The sequence below is a fragment of the Neovison vison genome, chromosome 3 (assembly GCF_020171115.1).
Source record: "Neovison vison isolate M4711 chromosome 3, ASM_NN_V1, whole genome shotgun sequence".
In the NCBI taxonomy this organism is placed as follows: domain Eukaryota; kingdom Metazoa; phylum Chordata; class Mammalia; order Carnivora; family Mustelidae; genus Neogale; species Neogale vison.
The window spans coordinates 111906626-111929824 of record NC_058093.1 but is presented as its reverse complement, the minus strand read 5'-3'; the positions used below and the strand labels follow the sequence as shown (position 1 = coordinate 111929824).

General features: G+C 36.0%; 1 protein-coding gene across 1 annotated transcript in view; it reads left to right on the top strand.

Annotated features, from left to right (window-relative positions):
• MAP3K2 (mitogen-activated protein kinase kinase kinase 2) overlaps window positions 1-23199 on the top strand; it is an 86429-nt gene that overhangs the window by 29542 nt on the left and 33688 nt on the right. The window contains exons 2-5 of the mRNA XM_044242695.1: window positions 16832-16900; window positions 18374-18492; window positions 19140-19180; window positions 20484-20583. Of these exons, the coding sequence (XP_044098630.1) occupies window positions 16897-16900; window positions 18374-18492; window positions 19140-19180; window positions 20484-20583 (264 nt within the window). The 5' untranslated portion in view covers window positions 16832-16896. The remainder of the gene's footprint in view (window positions 1-16831; window positions 16901-18373; window positions 18493-19139; window positions 19181-20483; window positions 20584-23199) is intronic.

Here is a 23199-nt window from a genome sequence, read left to right as displayed (position 1 = left end):
TGATCTCCGTGTCCTGGGACAGAGCCTCACTGTGTGCTCCATGCTCAGTGGAGGGTCTGCTTGATATTCTCTCCCTCTCTGGTTGCACCTCCCCCCACTCATGCTCTTTCTAAGTAAATAAATCTTAAATACATAAATAAGTAGATTATCTTCCTTGTGTGTACTTTTTTTTTTTTTTTAAGATTATATTTATTTGACAGAGATCACAAGTAGTCAGAGAGGCAGGCAGAGAGAGAGGAAGGGAAGCAAGCTCCCTGCCGAGCAGAGAGCCCAATGTGGGCCTTGATCCCAGGACCCTGGGATCATGACCTGAGTTGAAGGCAGAGGCCCTAACCCACCGAGCCACCCAGGCGCCGCTCCTTGTGTGTACTTAACATCTTTTCTCTCTTTAAACATGTGGTATGTAGCTATGACAATTATTTTAATGACTTTATCATCTCTGTTATTTCTGGATCTGTTTGTTTTGATTGGTTGAATCATGTTTTTCTCCTTTCCATACTTGATACTTTTCGATTTGATATTGCAAATTATGAATTTTACCTTCATGGGCCCTGCAGTTTTGTGTTCTTATAAATATTCTTTGTTCTGGGATTTAGGTAAGTTACTTAGAAACAGGTCCTTTTGTGGGTTTATTTTATTTTATTTTTTTGTTATTTATTTATTTATTTATTTATTTATATGACAGAGAGATCAGAAGTAGGTAGAGAGGCAGGCAGAGAGAGCAAGGGAAGCAGACTCTCTGCCAAGCAGAGACCCCAATGTGGGGCTCGATCCCAGAACCCTGGGATCATGACCTGAGCTGAAGGCAGAGGCTTAAGCCACTGAGCCACCCGGACAGCCCTTGTTTTTAACTTTTAAGCTTGTTAGGTGGAACCAGAGCAACAATTAGTTAGTTCATCACAAAATTTTTCCGTTGTTGAGGCCAAACCCTTTAAAATACTTTGTCCAGTACCCTGTGAATTATAAGGTTTTTCAATGTGATGGTCTGACAGTTTTATGAGGGAATTCCTTATGTAAATGGTAAAATCAGGGAGTGATTGCCCAGAGCCGCCTCTTCTCAATATCTCAGTATATCAGGGAATATATTTGGCTTTGTGTAATAAATACAAAGGGTTACCAAATTAATTTTTTGATATGATCAGCCTGGGGACTGGGGGAAGTAATCAAAGCCCTTTTTAGCTTATTGCTTGCCATCCTTAGCATACGGCCCTGGATTGAAATTTCAGATTATTTTCTGTAATTTGAAATGTGAAGGTGAGCTATAGATTGGAGATAAAGATTTGAGGGTTATTTATTAGCTTATAGGTAGTGGTTGTTGTAATCAAAGGAAAAGATGATGTTGCTCCAGTAGAGCCAATAGAATGAAAAGAGCAGTAGTGTGAGAATGGAACCTCAAATAACACTGATATTTAACATCCAGATATTTAACATGGAGGAAGGGATTCTAAAGAAGACAGGTGAGATATGGGGAATGGGGGATAGGAGATGGAGAATCAGAGTGTATTGCTGGATATTTATGTTTTTAGCTACCAGCCTACCAGCCTTTTTTTTTTTTTCTTTAAGATTTTATTTATTTATTTGACAGAGATCACAAGTAGGCAGAGAAGCAGGCAGAGAGAGAGGGGGAAGCAGGCTCCTTGCTGAGCAGAGAGCCCGATATGGGACTCAATCCCTGGACCTTGAGATCATGACCTGAGCCGAAGGCAGAGGCTTAACCCACTGAGCCACCCAGGCACCCAAGGTTTTTATTTTCTTATTTTGAGAGCAAGAGAGCGTGAGCAGAGGGGAGGAGCAAAGGAGCAGCAGACTCCCCACTGAGCAGGAAACCTGATGCAGGACTCCATCCCAGGATCCTGGGATCATGACCTGAGCCTAAGGCAGATAGTTAACCAACTGAGCCACATAGGCACCCTAGCCTTCTTCTTCTTCTTTTTTTTTTTTTTTTCTAAATTTATTTAAATGTATCTTTTTTTTTTTTTAAGATTTTATTTATTTATTTGACAGAGAGAGATCAAAAGTAGGCAGAGAGAGAGGGGGAAGCAGGCTCCTCGCTGAGCAGAGAGCCTGATGTGGGGTTTGATCCCAGGACCCTGGGATCATGACCTGAGCCGAAGGCAGAGGCTTAACCCACTGAGCCACCCAGGCGCCCCAAGCCTTCTTTTTTGAGAGGAATCATCCAGTAGTGTCATTTAATGTAACTTTTATTGTAGTAGAACATAATGACAAGAAGTAGGGAGTCAGTTACATCTCCATAAAACCAGGGTAGAGGTGGTACAGATTGGAAAGACAAGATTATATATTGGCATATAACCTCTGGCAAGGACTGTTGAGTTTATTAAAGATTTGATGAGAAACTACTGAAAAGTTCTGAGCAGAGAGAGAATTAACATGCTCTGATTTATTTTTTCCTTTGTTTTTTAGTTAAGACCTTTTGTTAGAGCAGTTTTAGTTCCACAGCCAAATTAAAGGGAAACCACAGAGATTTCACACATTCTTTCTGTCCCTGACCCTCTTATGCATAGTCTCTTCCATTATCAACATCTTCCACCAGTTTGGTACATTTGTTAAAATTGATGAACCTAGATTGATACCTCATAATCACTCAAGTTCATAGTTTATATTAGGGATTGCTCCTAGTATTATACATTCTCTGGATTTGGACAAGTACATAATAACTTGTATCCATTTTGATGGTGGTTCTTACACATCTCTCTCCCTGCCCGTCTTCTTCCAACTCTGGGAATCACTAAAATTTTAGGTGTTCTACTGATTTTTTTTTTTAAAGATTTTATTTATTTATTTGACAGAGAAAGAGAGATCACAAGTAGGCAGAGAGTCAGGCAGAGAGAGAGGAGGAAGCAGGCTCCCTGCTGAGCAGAGAGCCCCATGTGGGGCTCAGTCTCAGGACCCTGAGATCATGACCTGAGCCGAAGGCAGCAGCTTAATCCACTGACCCACCCAGGCGCCCCTACAATCATGTTTCTTAAGGAGCTTAAGAGAATTAAAAAACATTTTAGGGATGCCTGGGTGGCTCAGTCGTTGAAGTGTCTGCCTTTGGTGCATGTCACGATTCCAGGATCCTGAGATTGAATCCGGCATCAGGCTCCCTTCTCAGTGGGGATCCTGCTTCTCCCTCTGGTTGCTACTTCCCCTGCTTGTGTTCACTCTCTCTCTCTTTCCCTGACAAATAAATAAAATTTTAAAACAAAAAAAAAATACAACCTTTAAACTTACCCTTGTATTTACCGTTTCTAGTGTTTTTCATTTTGTTTACTGGATTTGATATTAGGTGTGGGCTTTTCTTACATATATGATCTTTATTAAATTTAGGAAGTTTCCTCTTACCGCTTCTTTCTTGAGTGTTTTTTATCGTGAAAAGATGTTGAATTTTGTCAGATGCTTTTTCTGTATGACATGAGGATATCTTATGTTTTCTCCCCTGTATTATGTTAGTGACATATAAAATAGATTTTTTGTATGTTGAACTGTCCTTGCCTTTCAGTAATCAATCCCACTGGTTATGGTATATAATCCTCTTAATATGCTGCTGAATTTGGTCTGCTAGTATTTTGTTGAGGAATTTTTTACAGTATTCATAAGGAGTAATTGGTCTGTAGTTTTCTTGTAATGTCTGTTTCGCTTTGGTATTAGGGTAATGTTGGCCTCATCCAGTGAGTAAGGAAGTGCTCCTTACTCTTCAGTTTTTTGGAAGAATGTTTCAGAATTTGGAAGAATTGTTTCAGAAGAAACAGTCTGTCAGTGTTTGATAAAATGCATTAGTGGAATCATCTGGTCCTTGGCTTTTCTTGTTGGGGGCTTTATGATTACTGGTTTAATAGCTTTATTGATCATAGGTCTGTTCAGATTTTCTATTCATTATTCAGCCTTGGTAGATTTTATGTTTTTAGAAATTTGTCCATTTCATCTAGGTTATACAGTTTTTCATGTACAGTTCATACTGCTCCCACATGTTTTTTATTTCCATTATGTTCCCTTTTTCATTTCTGATTTTAGTTTATTTGAATCTTTTGTATTTTTCTTGGTCTTAGCTAAAGGTTTATCTTTTAAAGAGCTAACTCTTGGTTTTATTGATTTTTCTTTATTTTTCTTTTCTCTAGTTTTATCTCTTGTCTAATCTTTATTATTTCTTTGCTTCTATAAGGATAAGGTTTACATTTAGTTTGTTTTTATTTTACTAATTAAGATGTACAGTTAGGGTTTTTTTTAATTCAACTAGCCAACATATAGCACATCATTAGTTTCACATGTAGAGTTCAGTAATTAGTCAATTGCATGTAACACCCAGTGCTCATCACATCATGCATCCTGCTTAATGCCTGTCACCCAGTTACTCCATCCGCTCATCCACCTCTCCTTCAGCAACCCTCAGTTTTCTGTAGCTACGAGTCTCTCATGGGTTGTTTCCCTCTCTGATTTCTTCCCATTCAGGGGAACTATGATCCTCTCTGCTATTTCTTATATTTCACATAAGAGTGAAACCATATAATTGTCTTTCTCTGGTTGACTTACTTTGCTTGGCATCATACCCTCCAGTTCCATCTACGTTGATGTAAATGGTAAGATTTCAGCCTTTTGATGGCTGAGTAATGCTCCTCTGTGTGTGTGTGTGTGTGTGTGTGTTGTGTATACTATATCTTCTTTATCCATTCATCTGTCACTGGACATCTGGGAGAATTCATACAGGAGTTCAGCAACGTTGGCAGGATTATAAAGTTAATGCACAGAAATCAGTTGCATTTCTATATACTAATGATGAGACAGAAGAAAGAAAAATTAAGGAATCGATGCCATTTACAGTTGCACCAGAAATCATAAGATACCTAGGAATAAACCTGATCAAAGAGGTGAAGGATCCATATTCTAAAAACTACAGAATACTTATGGAAGAAATTGAGGAATATACAAAGAAATGGAAAAACATTCCATGCTCATGGATTGGAAGAATATTGTTAAATGTTAAATATTGTTAAAATGTCTATGCTACCCAGAGCAATCTATACATTCAGTGCAACCCCTATTAAAATACCATCAACATTTTTCACAGAGCTGGAACAAATAATCCTAAAATTTGTGTGGAATCACAAAAGACCCCAGTAGCCAGGGGAATGTTGAAAAAGAAAACCAAAGCTGGTGACATCACAATTCTGGACTTAAAGCGCTATTACAAAGCTGTAATCATCAAGACAGTGTGGTACGGGCACAAAAACAGACACATAGATAGTGGAACAGAATAAAAAACCCAGAAATGGACTTTCAGCTCTGTGGGCAAACTAAGCTTTGACAAATCAGGGAAGAATATCCAATGGAAAAAAGACAGTCTCTACAACAAATAGTGTTGGGAAAATTGGAGAGCCAGTGTAGAAGAATGGAACTGGACCATTTCTGTACACCATATACACAGATAAACTCAAAATGGGTGAAAGACCTAAATGTGAGACAGGAATCCATCAAAATCCTGGAGAACACAGGCAGCAACCTCTTTGACCTCAGCCATAGCAACTTCTTGTTGGACTTGTCTCCAAAGACAAGGGAAACAAAAGCAAAAATGAACTGTTGGGACTTCATCAAGATAAAAAATTTGCACAGCCAAAGAATCAGTCAACAAAACTAGTTAGGTTTTGAATTTTTTTTTTTTTTTACTTCAGTATTTATAGCTGTAAGTTTCTCTTTTAGTATTGCTTTTGCTGCATCCTATAAGTTTTGGTATGGTGTTTTCATTTTCATCTTTTTCAAGATATTTTCTAATTTCCCTGTTATTTCCTCTTTGAAACATTGGTTAAGAATTTGCCGTACAGGGACGCCTGGGTGGCTCAGTTGGTTAAGCAGCTGCTTTCGGCTCGGGTCATGATCCCAGCGTCCTGGGATCGAGTCCCACATGGGGCTCCTTGCTCGGCGGGGAGCCTGCTTCTTCCTCTGCCTCTGCCTGCCATTCTGTCTGCCTGTGCTTGCTCTCTCGCCCTCTCTCTCTCTCTGACAAATAAATAAAATCTTAAAAAAAAAAAAAGAATTTGCTGTACAATTTCCACATCTTTGTGAATTTTCCAGTTTTCCTTTTGCTATTTGTAGTTTCATTCCACTGTGATTGGAAAAGGTACTTTGATTTCAATCTTACTAAGTTATTGACTTTTTTTGTGGTCTAACATATGGTTTATCCAGAAAAATGTTCCCTGTGGACTTGAGAAGAATATATATTCTGCTGTTTTTGAATGGAGTGTTCTGCATAGGTGTGTTAGGTCCAGTTGGTCTGTAGTGTTGTTCGTGTCCTCTGTTTCCTTGTTGATCTGTGTGGTTGCTCTTATTATTGAAAGTGGAATATTGAGCTTTCAATTGTTAATGTGTAGGTACATATTTCTCTTTAATTCTGTACATACTTCATATATTTTGGAGTTCTGCTGTTTGATGCATATATGTTTATAATTGTTATGTTTTCTTCATGAATTGACCATTTTATCAGTATTTAATGCCCTTCTTTGTGTCTTGTAACAGTTTTGACTTATAGTTTATTTTGTCTGATATTAGTGTAGCCACTCCAGCTCTCCTGGTTACTGTTTGCATGGGATACCTTTTTCTGTCCTTTCTTTCTTTCTTTCTTTTTTTTTTTTTTTTTTTTTAAAGATTTTATTTATTTGTTAGAGGGAGAGAGAGAGTAAGCACAGGCAGACAGAGTGGCAGGCTAGAGGCAGAGGGAGAAGCAGGCTCCCTGCCGAGTTAAGGAGCCCGATGTGGGACTCGATCCCAGGATGCTGGGATCATGACCTGAGCCGAAGGCAGCTGCTTAACCAACTGAGCCACCCAGGCGTCCCCTTTTTCTGTCCTTTCACTTTCAACCTATTGTGTCATTTGATCTTATAGACAACATATAATAGGATCATGCTTTTTCAATTCTTTATGCCATTTTGAAATGGTATTCAATATCATTAATTATCAGGTGATTGTAAATTAAAATGGTAGTGAGATACTACATAATCACCTGAATGACTAATAGGATCAGTGAGGACTGGGAAAAACCGGAGCTCTTTTACATTGCTGGTGGGAGTATATAGATTAACAGCAACTTTGAAAAAGCACTTGGCCATATCTGTTAAAGTTAACTATATATGTCTTAGTGACCTAGCAATTTCTTCTGGGTGTATATCCAACAGAAATATGTGTTTGTGTTCACCAAAAGATATGTTCAAGGAGGTCTGTAGTATTTGTAATAGTCAAAAGCTGAAAGCAGTATTTATGTCCATCAGTAATAGAATGGGTAAAATTAATTGAGATATAGTCAAATAGTGGAATATTACACAGCAATGAAAATGAACAAAATACTCATATGGGTAATGGGGAAGAATCTCAGAGCCATAACAGATATGGAGTGAAAATAAATACAAAAGAGTATGTCTTATGTGAATTAATTAATATGAAATTTATGAACAGACAAAACTAATCTATCGTAATATATGTCAAAATTACAAACAAAAATAAGTTGTGGATAAGAACTTTCAGGTACAGATGTAATTCACCTTTGTTTAGTTTTTTTCTATTAACTTGCTGTGTACTTAATTTCGTTATTTTCATGGTTTTGCCAGTTTTAGCCTCAGAATATTGGTCAAAGTATCATAGTTGTTTAAAAGTGCAGCCTTGAGCTGATTTCTAGTAGATTTATGCCTCTTTGACTTAACTGTTGTGATTTGGGGAATTTTAATTTTTTTTCCTGAAAGGGATGTTTTGGAAAAAATTTTGTATTCATAATACTTTATTTTTGAGGTTACTCAAGATTTGATTTAAACATTTTAAGTTAAAAACTAAAAAATTCATTTGAGAATTTGAATTTGTAGAAAGACAATGTACTGAATAAACCCTCCTCAACCATTCTGTGACATTCTCTATGTACATATATGGGGTAGGAGAATTTCCCATGCTAGCGTTTTTGAAAGGTGAATTTGAGTTACATACACAATGTTATAGAAAGTTTATTTTAAAAGATTTTACTTATTTATTTGACAGAGATCACAAACAGGCAGAGGGGCAGGCGGGGGGGGGGGTGATGATGGTGGTGGAAGCAGGCTCCCCACCGAGCAGAGAGCCTGACATAGGGCTCGATCCCGGGACCCTGAGATCATGACCTGAGTCGAAGGCAGAGGCTTGATAGACTGAGCCACCCAGGTGCCCCATGTAGAAAGTTTGAGTGAGAAATAAGAAATGAGCATTCAGGTCCTAACTTTGTGCAGCTTTATGACTTTGGGTAAATTATATTACCTTTTTGATCCTCAGATTTCTTATTTATTAAATAGGGGGTTTAGCCTAGATCTTTGTTTCTCAGCTATTTAAAATTTAGCCATCTACTTGCCTTAATTAAAATACCGTAAAAACTGAGGTAGCATAGTAATTGCCCTTGAGTATAGTATTGCCAAGGTGACATAAAGGGCATTTTTATGTTTTTTGTTATATTCCATGTGTTAATATATATTTAAAATTTTCTTTGACAATTCTTTACTGTTATTTGCATTTCAAAATAATACTAAAACTAAGAAGAAATTAAAGCAGTTGTAATGTTTAATTTTTTTCAAACTCTGTTTGTATGCCACCCCCAGTAGAGAATTACTAAAATAATGTCAGTGGTTGCAAAGTGGCAGCATAAAACACAAAAATACACACAATTTTTAAAAAAAATTTGAATTAGCTGCTAATACTTGAAAATGAGGATATCTCACTTTAAAATTTGGAGCTTTTTGAAAAAATCAGCATATTTGATGATAATTGAGCATGAATTCTTGTAGACATATGTTGACTGGAGCTGAGTACCTGTTACTCTTCTAGATGGGCAAATGATCTCTAGTTATTAACAGAATCTCCCACTTCTGTTATCTGTTTTCTTCCTCTCCCTTTCTGCCTCCCTCTCTCCCTTTCCTCTGTTCTGTTCTTCCAGGATATAATTCATATACCATGAAGTACACTTTTTAAAAAGTATACATATAACTCCATATTTTTTAAAATATTCACAAAGTTGTATAACCATTACTACTAATTCCAGAACATATTATGACTTACAGTCATTTCCTATTTCCTATAACCCCATCCTGGGAAACCATTAATCTTTCTGTGTCTGTAGATTTGCCTATTCTGGATATTTCATATAAATGCAGTCATATATATGTGACATTTTGTATCTGGCTTATTTAACTTAGCATAATGTTTTAGGATTCATCAATGTTGGAATAGGTATCAGTCCTTCTTTCCTTTTAATGACTTAATACTCTGTTGTATGGATATATATTACTTGTTTATTCATCCATCAGTTAATGGACTTTTGAGTTTCTGCTTTTGGACTCTTTAATGCTTGAATATTAGCATACATGTTTTTATGTGGTTATATGTTTTTAGTATTCTTGGGTATATACCTCGGTATACTAGTCCCTTATCAACTATATGATTTGCAAATATTTTCTTTCAGTCTGTGGATAGTCTTTTTACTGTGTTGATATAGTGTCCTTTGATGCACAAAAATGTTTATCATTGATGAAAACCAGTTTATTCATTTGTTGCTTCTGCTTTTGGTGTCACATTTAAGAAACTATTGCATAATCCAAGGTCATGAAGATTTATACCTCTATTCCCTTCTAAGAGTTTTATGGATTTAGTTTTTACATTTATGTCTTTGATCCATTCAAAAATTTTTTTTTGCATATTATATGAGGTAGGAGTCCATTTTCATGCTTTCATATGTGAATATCCAGGTCAGTGACATTACTGAAGACTGTTCATGCACTGTTGTCTGGACAACTGTGTCAAAAATTATTTGACCATAGATGTTCGGGTTTATTTAGGACTCAGTTCTATGCCGTCAATCTCTATCCTTATGTCAGTACTCCCACTGTTTTGATTTTGTAGCTTTTTTTTTTTTTTAAAGATTTTATTTATTTGACAGAGAGAGAGAAATCACAAGTAGGCAGAGAGGGAGGCAGAGAGAGAGAGGGGAGGAAGCAGGCTCCCTGCGGAGCAGAGAGCCCGATGTGGAGCTTGATCCCAGGACCGGGGATCATGACCTGAGCCGAAGGCAGAGGCTTTAACCCACTGAGCCACCCAGGCGCCCCGATTTTGTAGCTTTTTAATAAACTTTGAAATCCGGATATGTGAATCTTCCAACCTTTTCAATATTGTTTTGGCTCTTCAGGGCCTCTGGCAGTTCCATGTGAATTTAAGAATCAGCTTTCCCATTTCTGCCAAAAAAAGCCAATGGAATTTTGATAGAGATTACATTGAATCTGTAGATCACTTTGGAAATATTCCCATCTTAAAAATATTGTCTTCCATCCATGAGTGTGGGATGCCTTTTTGTACATTTAGATCTTCAATTTTATTCAATAATGTTTTATAAACAGTGTATATAAGACTTGTGTTTCTAAAAGCATATTCCTAAGTAATTTATTCTTTTTGGTAAGTAGGACTTACTTTTTATGTGATTTTTAAAAAATTCTTATTTCACTTTTATCATAGTTAACATACAGTGTTAAATTGGTTTCAGGTGTACAATGTAGTGATTTAGCAGTTCTGTATATTACTCAGTGGCCGTCAGGATAATCCTCTTCACCTATTTCACTCATCCCTCGGGCCCACCCACAACCTTTCCTCTGGTAACCATCTGTTTGTTCTCTATAGTTAAGAATCTGTTTTTTGGTTTGTCTTTCTTTTTTTCCTTTGTTCCTTTGTCTTGTTTCTTAAATTCCACATATGAGTGAAATCATGTGGTATTTGTCTTTCTCTGAGTTATTTCAGTTAGCATTATACTCTCTAGCTGCATCCACATTGTTGCATATGGCAAAATTTCATCCTTTTTAATGGCTGAGTAATATTCAAATGGAAATTATTTTTAATTTCATTTTCATAAAGTCATTACTAGTATGTAAAAATACTACTGATTTTTTAAAAATCTTTTCCATCTGCAACTGTGTGGAACTTGTTCATTAGCTCCAATAATGTTTTTGTGAATTTATTATAATTTTTTTTATACAACATCATCACCTGCAAATAGGAATGCTTTCACTTCTTATCGAGTCTGGATTCCATTTATTTCATTGTCTTGCCTCAGCTTCTGAATAGAACCTGCAGTTCAGTATTAAAAAGGAGTGGCAAGACTGGCCATCCTTGTCTTGTTTCTAATCTCGGGGGCATGCCTCTAGTCTTTGACCATTAAGTATGATGTTAGCTGTGGCTTTTTCATAGGTGTTATTAATCAACTTGAGGAAAATTCCCTTCTGTTCTTAATCTTATGAGTATTTAAGGCAGTTGGATTTTGGCAGATGCATTTTCTTTGTTGAGATGATCATTTGGTTTTTGTCCTATATTCTATTAATATTATTTGTTACATTGATATTTGTATGCTGAACCTGCTTTGCTCTTGTGGGATATATCCCACATATTCATAGTGTATAATCTCTTTTTTATTTTCATGTTCCAGATTAGGTTTTTCTAGGTTTTGTTGAGGACTTTTATTTTTATATTTATATTCACTTGAGTATCTAGTTTTCTTGTAATGTTTTTGTCTGGTTTAGTTATCAGAGTAATACTTGGTTTCACTACTCTTTCTCTCTCGTTTAATAACTAGTAGTAATTTTTCCTTAAATGTTTTAAGGCATCTGGTTTTGACTTCTATTTGCAGAAAGTTTTTCATTTCTAAATCAGTCTCATTAGTTTTTATATTGAATTCTGATTTCTAAATTTCTTCGTGGGTTAATTTTGTTAGTTTCTAATAATTTGTCTATTTCATCCAGGTGATCTAATTCATTGGAAATATAGTTCATAGTATTTTTTTATTTTTATTTCTGTAGGTTGGTAGTAATGCTGTCTTTAATTCCTGAGCTTAGTTATTTGTATCTTTTCTCTTTTTTCCTTGTTTAATGTAGCTAAAAGTTGGTTAATTTTCTCTTTGTAGAAAACCAATGCTTTGTCTCATTGATTTTAAAAATTTATATTGTGTTTTTATTTCCTAGTTTATTTCCACTCTAATCTTGATTGTTTCCTTCCTTCTGCTTACTTTGGGTTTACAGTGCTCTTCTTTTTCCAGGGTCTTAAGGTAGGTGTTTAGATTACTGATTTAAGGTCCTTGATTGAAGGCTCCTGCTTGCATGGTATCTTTTTTCATCCTTTTACTTTCATTCTGTTTTGCCTTTGAATCTGAAGTGTGTGTCTGTTGTAGACAGCGTATGGTTGGATCAGTGCTTTTTAGTCTGTTGTGCTAATCTCTATTCTTTAAGTGGTTTGTTCATTCCACTTATGTAATTATACATGGGTAGAATTACATCTACTTTATATTTGTGTTTTATGTGTGTTAGGTCTTTATCATTTTTCTGTTATTGCTTTCTTTTGTGTTAGATATTTTCTTGTATGCTAATTTATTTCTTCTGTTCCTTTTGCAACTTTTTTCTAGAATTGACTTGGGATTAAAATTAATAACTTAAAACAGTGTAGTTTGGGTTGATACCAACTTAATTATAGTGGTATACATACACTTTTTAATGTAATTCCATTCTTTTTGCTGTCGTTATACAAATTGTATTATTACATATTATGTGCACAACAAAACACTTTATATTATTGCTCTATGCAGTTTTAAAAAAAACCTGTGTATATCTTATTGTTGCTTGTGTAGAAGAGAATTAACATAGTGGGCCTCACTGTGTATCCTTAGAATGAACTGCTCTAAGAGGTCCACCCTTGGTTAGCATCTGAGAATTTACTAGGGTCCACAACTGCCTAAATGATAATAATGATTCACCGTGCCTAAGCTCCTTATACAAACAATATAGTTTATGCTGAACACCTGCTTTTCTTCTGGGAGTTAGGAATTTTGGTATGTGCTAGGCAGAGGATACCTATTGATCAGCTCCTAATAAGACCCTTGGTGCTGAGTCTCTAATCTTTCCTGATTGGTGATGTTTTACATGTGTTGTCATAACTCATGGCTGGGTGGAGGGCAAGAGGAATTGTGTCCGATGTGACTATTAAAAAAAGATCCTTAAGAGCTAGCCCTAACCTTCCCTGGACTTTGTCCCATGTGCCTTTTCCCTTTGCTGATTTTGCCCTGTATCTTTTTGGCATAATAAATTACAGCTTGTTAGTGTGAACTGTATTGCTGAGTCAGCTGAGTTCTCTGGCAAGTCATAGAAACTGGGTGTGGTCTTAAGTACTCGCTCCATACTCCTGTAACAGATTACCACAAATTTGGTGGCTTAAAACAACCTAAGTTTATTGTCTTAAAGTTTTGGAAGTCAGAAGTCTGAAATGAGTCTCACTGGGCTAAAAATCAAGGTGTCAGCATTGCCAGACTCTGCCAGACTCCTTTTGGAGGCTAAAGGGGAAAAATCCATTTTTCTTGCCTTTCTCACTTTCTAGCAGTTGCCTGTATTCTTTAGCTCATGGCTATCCTGGTCCATCTTCAAAGCCAACAGTGACAGGTCAAGCCTTTACTATGCAGCATCACTCTGACATTCACTTTCCTACTTACTCCTTTATTTATAAGGATCCTTGTGATTATGTTAGGTCTGACCCCAGTAATCCAGGATAATTCTCTCATCTTAAATTTGTTAATGTATCATATCTTCAAAGATCCTTTTGCCATGTAAGGTAATATATTTGCAAAGGTTCTAGGAAATGGGATATGGACATCTTTGGGGTGGACCATTTTTGTACCTATTACATTCACATATAGAAGAAATGAAAAGAAACAAAAAACATTTTTGCATTTTTTTTAAAAGATTTTATTTATTTATTTGACAGAGATTACAAGTAGGCAGAGAGGCAGGCAGAGAGAGAGAGAGAGAGAGAGAGGAGACAGCAGATTCCCGGCTGAGCAGAGAGCCCGATGCGGGCTCGATACCAGGACCCTGGGATCATGACCTGAGCCGAAGGCAGAGGCTTTAACCCACTGAGCCACCCAGGAGCCCCTTTGCAGTCTTTTTTTATCTTTAGATATGTAATTAATTACCATTACTTTCTGCATGTGGATTGGATTTGCCATCCAGTGTCCTTTATATTTTAGCCTGATGAACTCTTTTTGTATTTCTTATAGTGCAGGTCTAGTTGTAATGAATTCTCTGTGTTTGTTTGTGTAGGAATGTCTTAATTTTTTTTCTGTTTTGCAGGATGGTTTTGTTGGATATAGAATTTTTGATTGGTAGTTTTTTTTTTCCTTTCAGTACTCTGAATGTTACCCAATGCTCTCTGCCTTCTTATGTTATCAACAAAAATCAGTTAAGCATCCCTGGTAAATGATGAGTTCCTACTTTATTGCTGCTTTTAGATTCCTTATCTTTTAACAGTTTGAGTGTGATGTATCTAGGTGTAGATCACTTTGATTTTTATCCTTCTTATAGTTTGTTGGACTTCTTGGATGTGTAAGTTGTTTTTTACCATATTTAGAAAGTTTTTCACTATTATTTTTTTAAATATTCTTTCTGCGCCTTTCTTTTTCTCTTCTTTTGGGACTCCCATTATGCATAAGTTGGTGTGCGTAATGGTTTCAGATATTATGTTTTCCAACTGAAATTTCTGTCTGGTTTCTTTTTAAAGTTTTTGGGTTTTTATTGATATTCTTTGTGATGAATTATCATTCTCATACATTCCTTCGTTCTTTGAACATATTTAAAATAGTTGATTTATTTATTTTATTAAGATTTTTAAAAAATTTTATTTATTTTTTAAATTTCTTTTCAGTGTTCCAGAATTCATTGTTTATGCACCACACCCAATGCTCCATGCAATATGTGCCCTCCATAATACCCACCACCAGGTTCACCCAACCTCCCACTCCCCTCCCCTCCAAAACCCTCAGTTCCTCAGAGTCCACAGTCTCTCATGGTTTGTCTCCCCCTCCAATTTCCCTCAGCTCCCTTCTCCTCTCTCTCTCTGTGTTAAAATTTTTAAAACATTTTTAAAGATTTTATTTATTTATTTGACACAGAGAGAAAGATCACAGGTAGGCAGAGAAGGGGAAGCAGGCTCCCTGCTGAGCAGAGAGCCCAATGCAGGGCTCAATCCCAGAACCCTGAGACCATGACCTGAGCGGAAGGCAGAGGCTTAACCCACTGAGCCACCCAGGCCCCCATAAAATAGCTGATTTAATCTCTGTCTAGGTAGTTCAACATTTGGGCTCCCCTTACAGTCAGTTTCTGCTCATCCCTCCCCCACTCCAGTGTATGGGTCATATTATATTTATATATCTCATAATTTTTTCTGAAGAAAAAAAAACAGTATGCTACCTCTGGAAATCAGATTCTTCTCCAACTCCAGTATGTTTTGTTTAATTGTTCTTACTTTTTAGTGACTTTTGGGCACTAATTGTTTAAAGTTTGTATTTTGTGTTGTATATGGTCATTGAAGTTAGTTTAGTTGTTAGGTGGAAGCCTAGGGCCGTTTTTGGCCTTTCTTTATTTTGCAACAGTTCTGGGCATATATGTGACTTTGAGTCCCAGGAATCTGTTAGAGCTATTCAGAGCTCCTTTCTGAAATCTCATTCCTCAACTTGGCTAAAACCTATTGTTTGCCCCAACAGTTCTCCCCTCTCTCAGACCGTTTAGATATGCAGCAATTCTTTTTACATTTCATCAAACACTCCAAGCTCTTTGTACTGGAAGAACTTTAGTCAAGTTAAATAAATTCTGCCTTTCAAGTTGGGTCTATTGAACAACCACTGGATAGGTTATATGGCATTTTTTTTTTGGAATCAGATTTTGAAGAAGTTCCAATTCCATTCTACCCTCTCCAGTGGTAGTCAGGCTGCTTATTTTCACAATGACTGTAGACTGTTGGTTTACATTGCTATTTTGGAGCCAGGGGTAAGGGTGGGAGATACAAATAGGGACGGTCAGAGGCTCTCTTTTTACTAAGATTGTTAAATGCTGCTCAGATTGCTACAAGCCTTTTGGGTAGTTCCAGAGTTCTGAAAAAGTTGATTCTGACATTTTCTTCTTTCTTGGAAGAGAATTTTTGTAGATATTTACTGTATTTTTAATGTTCTCCTTTTTTGTCTTTAAAGGTAATGGCCTTTTCTACTCATTTTATATCTGCCCTGTAGGAATTTATGGGGTTATTACTAAGATTTTTGACCTTGCTGGGATGCCTGAGTGGTTTAGTTGAGCGTCCAACTCTTGGTTTTGGCCCAGGTTGTCATCTCATGGGTTATGAGAGCAAGTCTCAAATTGGGCTTTGCACTCAGCGCAGAGTCTGCCTGAGATTCTTTCCACCTCTTCCTCATCTCCTCCCCTGCTCTCTCTCTCTCCCAAATAAATAAATAAAACCTTTTAATAAAAAAGAAAAGATTTTCGACTTTGGGCAAGGGGAAGAAATAAAGATTTTTGACTTTGAAAAATTCTGTTGTTTTTTCTAGCTTAGACAGGAGCCTGAAAAATACTGAGTTAAATTTAATATGGACTATGATAATGATCCTTATTAGTTCATTCTCAATAATTATCTTGCAAAAATAAAGCACCTTTCCCCAGTAAAATATATAAAGTATTAATATTGTATTTTTCTCATTAGTGTTATTTATTCTGACTTTTTTAAAAAAAGATTTTTATCTACTTATTTGACAGACAGAGATCACAAGTAGGCAGAGAGGCAGGCAGAGAGAAGGGAAGGGAAGCAGGCTCCCTGGCAAGCAGAGAGCCCCATGTGGGGCTCAATCCCACGGCCCTGGGATCATGACCAGAGCTGAAGGCAGAGGCTTTAACCCACTGAGCCACCCAAGCACACCTTATTCTGATTTTTTTGTGTGTGGCTGCCTCTTCTATTTCTTTTTATTACTAATGTGTTCATCTTTTTTCCTCCTCAGGAAGTAAAGAATGCTGATGGAAGAACCATTTTCTTAATTTTCAAATTGTTGAGCTGGTTGCCGTGATGGGTGAGTTCAAACCAAAAGCAACTTTTGTCTGTAATTAAGGGATAAAATGGGGAAGAAAAATTTTTCTCTGTGTGCATGAAGAACACTTTTATAAAGAAGTTTTATGCTGTAGACTTGTATAATGTTTTATATTTATTTACTTAATAGAGTTTTGATTAAAACACTTTTTGAGTTAACTTACAGATTTGGAATGACCATGTCATGCAGGATATCCTAATAGGGACATTCAAAATAAACTGCTAAAATAGATTGGGACTTACTTAGATTCTGATGTCCAGAGAGAATACTAGTTGAAGAAACCTGACTTTTAAATTGCCCTTCATTTGTATGTCATCTCACTAAGAAATTACTTTTATTCAAATGGTCCTCTTTACTTTTTTACATCTATAATAGAAAAAATGTACTCATTTTTTTTAAACAAGGAACTTAGCATATATAAATGTGATAAGAGATTTAAGCCAGGCATGAACTTTTCCAGAGTGCATATAATTGTTATTACTTGGAGATTCATGATTAAGAAATTTATATATTTGGAAGAAATTTAAAGTTTATGGTTCATGATCCTTTCACTCAGTTTTAGGGGTTCACCACTTAAGGATTCACCACATTTTTTCTAAGGAATACATTTTTCTTACATTATTACCATTTAACTTGTTAATGGCTGAGATCATTAAATAGTCTGTTAAATGTTTGTAGTCTTGTTGAACTTCATGGTGAGGAAATTCAGAAAAGCACTTCCAAATACCATTAGGTCATTATCCACAGATAAAGCTTTTTGTTTCTCCCTTGAAGTACTGATGAAAAACTCTAAAAGGAATTTGTACTTTGAACATAAATGCCAAATAATGATGAAAGTCTTTATTTTCCCCCCACCCAACTTGCTTTAATTAAGATTTTAGGTGTTCTACTGAATTTTTTTAAAAAAAAGATTTTATTTATTTATTTGACAGAGATCACAAGTAGGCAGAGAGGCAGGCAGAGAGGGGAGGAAGCAGGCTCCCTGCTGAGCAGAGAGCCTGATGTGAGGCTCGATCCCAGGACCCTGGGATCATGACCTGAGCCGAAGGCAGAGGCTTCAACCCACTGAGCCACCCAGGCGCCCCTCTACTGATGTTTTATTTAGGAGTCATAAAAAGTAATTTGTTATGATGGGACTGTCTTGACACTATATTCAGATGTTACATTGTTAGAAGAATCAGAATGGCTTTATTTTGCCTGTAAATGTCACACCTAGTGTGAAACTAGTACTTGAGTCTAGGGCAGTTTTAATGTTATTTGTCTTCAGTTTTTAAATAATTAAAATTTTATTTCACCAAAATATCAGTGTAGGCATTCAAAATGTCCTTGATGCATTTTTTGTGTTAAATTAATGCATTTTGCATTAAATTTCATGATCAATTTTGTGTTTGATATCTTTTATAAATAAATATTGAAATTACAATTCTGTGTATATATTATTTTTAAAATACTCAGATGATCAGCAAGCTTTGAACTCAATCATGCAAGATTTGGCTGTTCTTCATAAAGCCAGTCGACCAGCATTATCTTTACAGGAAACCAGAAAAACAAAAGCTTCATCACCAAAAAAGCAGGTATTTGTTTTAATATTTTAATAAATACATATTGTTGTTAAATGAGTTATTTGTCATGAATATCCTGGTCTTAGAGAGGGTTTATTAAAGTGTCTTCTCGTTTACACTTTTAAGTCAAATATTTTGTTGTTTGTTATACATTTTTTTTTCCCAAATGGGTATACTAGAGTTTCATTTAATGTGGTAATTGCTCTCTAATGATGATATTTCATCCATTCTTAAAGCATTTAAGATAAGCAAATTGTTTTTATTTTAAAATTGTGTATTGTATTTATAAATGAGCATTATTTTGATTTTTATAAATAAAATTTGTTTGGGATGTTCAACACAAAAAGTGGGAATATAGTATTCTATATTTCCCTTTGACAGACTAGCAAGTGTCTCATACCCTTGGTGCTAACACCAAGAGATTGTGGTGTTCTTTGCTTTCAGCCCAGATTCAACAGCACAGTTCTCAGGTCGGCTCTTTTGTGGACACAATCAGTTAATTGGAGTTCACACTGAAAATGAAACATCCTTTCCCCCTCCTCTATTTTAAATGAGTGACAAAGGTGGGGGGCAGGAAAGGGGTGACTAAGAAAAAAAAATGACCTAGAAATTCTAGAAATATTATCTGATCTCCGAAATGATTTATCGTTTCATTACAGAATGATGTTCGAGTCAAATTTGAACATAGAGGGGAAAAAAGGTAAGGAAGGAAACATTACATCTAAGTTTATTGATTTAATCAAATGAGTCATAATTAAAGCCATGAGGGTTTTTTTTCTGGACTTTAGTGCAGATTCATGGCTTACAAATTGAGAGTGGAATAGTCCTTGGTAATGTATGACATGCACTTAGAGTTCAAATAGAATCTCTCAGAATTTAGGTTAAACATTAGAAATGATTAATGTTTTTATTTTAAGAAATAAAAAAGGTCATTGCATAATGCAGCCTTTAAATATTACCGTTCCTTTTATTTTTACTTGGAGGAAATTAAATATATTTCTCCTCATTGTAATTGTATAATTCCTTCAGATACATAGAATTTATGTACATGGAGTTAACATTCATAATTTTGTTTGAGAGACCTCAATCATATGATATGTATTTAATTAGTAACTTTGAGAAAGAGAGTTGGAATGATGGCTATAAATTAATCAGCAAAGGTATAAGCCTAGCCTTCTACTGGGTATCTCTATCTTAGTGTAGTGGTGGTGGGTGGTGGTGGTAATTGACAACAAAATTGCTAACGAAGTTTAGTAGGAGTTAAAGAAGATGGGATTTCATTTCTGTTATTAGTGTCTCATTAAATTCATTTAATGAAAGAGCTATCCATTTTAAGGACTTTAAAAAGGCTCATAAGTCCTATAACCTGAAGATGTAAATGTGCTTTACACAGAATTGTCTACAAAAATGGGTTATACCAGATATTCCATCCTGTTTTCCCCTATTTATTGTTCTTTTATGGATATTTCCTCAGTTTTTTTCCATTTACTGAACACTGTTTATTAAGTTTTGTAAGTACTGGTCCGTGAAGGAATAAAGACTGAAACAGACATGGTCCTTCCCCCTTACAGAGTTTACAGTCTGGTATAGAAATCTCTGAGCTTAGCTGCATGCCTCCCATGGGCAGTACAGGCCAGTCCTTTACCTCATAGGAAGGAAATATTAGAATTTAAAATTTTTAAATACTTATTTGGGGTATATACTTACATGATATATAGGTGATCAAAAATGTTGAGTTGATAAGGATACAGAAATCAAAATTTAAATCCCTAAGGATAAACTTCATTCTTTTTAACCATTTCATTGCATTCCATTATGTAGAAGTCACATAGTTTAATTTTAATCACTTTCTTCATTGAACATTTTACAATTGCTTTTTTAATATTCATAAAGCAGTTTCAGACTTTATTTTGTATTTCTCTACCAAAGCGATAACTGTTTTAAATATGTTATACTTAACTATGCCTAAGAAAATTAATTGTCTTAAAATTCTGTCTGTATAGAATCCTTCAATTCCCCAGACCAGTTAAACTGGAAGATCTGAGATCTAAGGCTAAAATTGCCTTTGGACAATCTATGGATCTCCATTATACCAATAATGAGGTAAACTTGTACAGTTTAACTTTCAGTTGCTCTTATTTTGGGAAGTAGTATGTTCATTTAAGAGACTTTTTTTTTTTTTTTTAAGATTTTTTATGTATTTATTTGACAGAGATCACAAGTAGGCAGAGAGAAGAGAGAGGAGGAAGCAGGCTCCCCACCGAGCAGTGAGCCTGATGTGGGGCTTGATCCCAGGACCCTGGGATCATGACCTGAGCTGAAGGCAGAGGCTTTAACCCACTGAGCCACCCAGGTGCCCCTAAGAGACTGTGTTAGGAATATTTATTTAGGGACTGATAAAATTATGGTATGTTAGAGAAATAAAATATTAAAGTAAATTTGTACATTTTAACTAATTGAATTTTTTTTTAACATTGTGTAAGGCATTTAAAGATGCTACTGTGCAAATAATTGAATGAGGATATATTGAAGCAGGAAACATATGTATTATTTAGAAGTTTGCTGCTGGGGCATCTGGGTGGCTCAGTTAGGTAAGTGCCCAACTCTTGATTTTGGCTCAGGTTGTGATTTCAGGATTGTGAGATCAAGCCCCAAGTCTGGCTCTCTGTTTGGAGGGGAGTCTGCTAGAAATTCTCTCACTCTCTCTGCTCCTCCCCAAGTTTCTATCTCAATAAATAATTAAAATCTTAAAAAAAAAAAGTTTACTGCTTATCTATGTTTTATTATCACTGTGTGTACTTTTTGGTGAACTGTCTTTTTCTCATACTCTACACTTGGCTATAGAGACAATAGAGCTTTAGTAGTCAGATAAGTTAAAACTTTAAAAGGATTATTTTTGTGTTAGTTAGGACATGATTAGATCATTATGTTTATGTTTGTGAGTCAATACATGTGATCTTCAGGGCTTGCTCTGGCATTGAGGAGCTCTGTGTTCTGGAAAATCCACTTTTGTACTTTCTGTGAAACTCAGATTGGATTAGGTAATCTCTGAGGTTTCTTTCAGATCCTATGAGATCTCAAGATCTTGAATCTTAAAATTTTCAGGGACCCAATTTGGTTGATCGGTTAATTTGTTGTTTTCCTCAGAAAATACTTGTTGAATTTGACAGGCATAATACTATGATTTATGAATTGCAGCTCTTCATAGAGTTTATAGACTCTATGGTAGAAGTGGTAGAAGCAGACAAATAATGAGTTATTCAAATACATGAGATTCTTTGAAGGCCATCATAAAATACTGTGAATGTGAAAAAGAATAAAGGCAAGGCAAGTAGGTGTTCTGTTTAGATAGTACTAAGAACTGAGGTGGTAATATTTAATTACTGAGACTTGAGGTATGAAATGCCAAACTTGCAAAATAGTTTGAGGGGAAGAACATTCCTGGTAGAAAGAGCAGCTGAGAAAATTGCCAACAGAGATCCCAAGATAGAAAAGACTACTATGTTTTAGGAATAGAAAAAGTGCCAATGGAAATGGAGTAATGGTAGAGAGCTTAGTAAAAATTAACTTGAGAAAACATGTGAAAGTGCTTTGCAAATGTTCAAGAATTGTGCAAATAAAATATTTTCTAATATTAGCTTTTTTTTATTTTTAAAGATTTGTATTTATTTATTTGACAGACAGAGATCACAATTAGGCAGAGAGGGAGGCAGAGAGAGAGGAAGGGAAGCAAGCTCCCTGCCGAGCAGAGAGCCCAATGTGGGGCTCGATCCCAGGACCCTGGGATCATGACCTGAGATGAAGGCAGAGGTTTTAACCTACTGAGCCACCCAGGTGCCTCTAATATTAGCCACCCAGGTGCCCCTAATAATAACTCAAATGAGTTATTATTTAAAGCAAAAGTATGCTAATTTGTTTTCTAAAGAAACCACTTACAGATGAAAGCAGAAAATATTTTGATAAAGTAAAAATCTATATTCAAACAAACAATATCTTTGAACAAAGTGATGAGTATCATACTATAGTAATACCTTAAAATTTCAATTTTCAAATACTTTTTGTGTTTTCAGTTAGCCATGAACACCTCTTGTTGCCTGGCCCTATGTTGGCACTTACTATTTCTGTGTGCTGGCCTTATTTCCAACTGCCAGCCCCTGAGACTGAAGGCTATTCAGAGGTATAGCTGTAGGGTCTACACAAAAGTACATGTTGGGGTGTTGGGGAGGTGATGGGAGAATGACACTCAAGAATGGGGTGAGGGGTGGGGATGGATGGGTTCCACTTAACCACAGTGGTAACTTGCTGGATAACACACCCTATATGGGCCTCCTTCCCTGACTTCCCCATTCCCCTATCAGTGTTTCCTAGAATCTTTTCCTGTGTAACCAGGCTTGAATTTGATTTCTTTATTTCATGGTATGATTTTAGGGAAACCAGATTATATCTTTCTTTTTGTTTGGTCTAAAATTATATCATGGGAAACTCTAAAATGTCAAGATATATTAAGACTACAATATTGTATTGATCTACCAGTCTAGTAGGTTTATCAAGAAAAATGTGATTAGGGGCGCCTGGGTGGCTCAGTGGGTTAAGCCGCTGCCTTCGGCTCAGGTCATGATCTCGGGGTCCTGGATCGAGTCCCGCATCGGGCTCTCTGCTCGGCAGGGAGTCTGCTTCCTCCTCTCTCTCTCTCTGCCTGCCTCTCTGCCTACTTGTAAT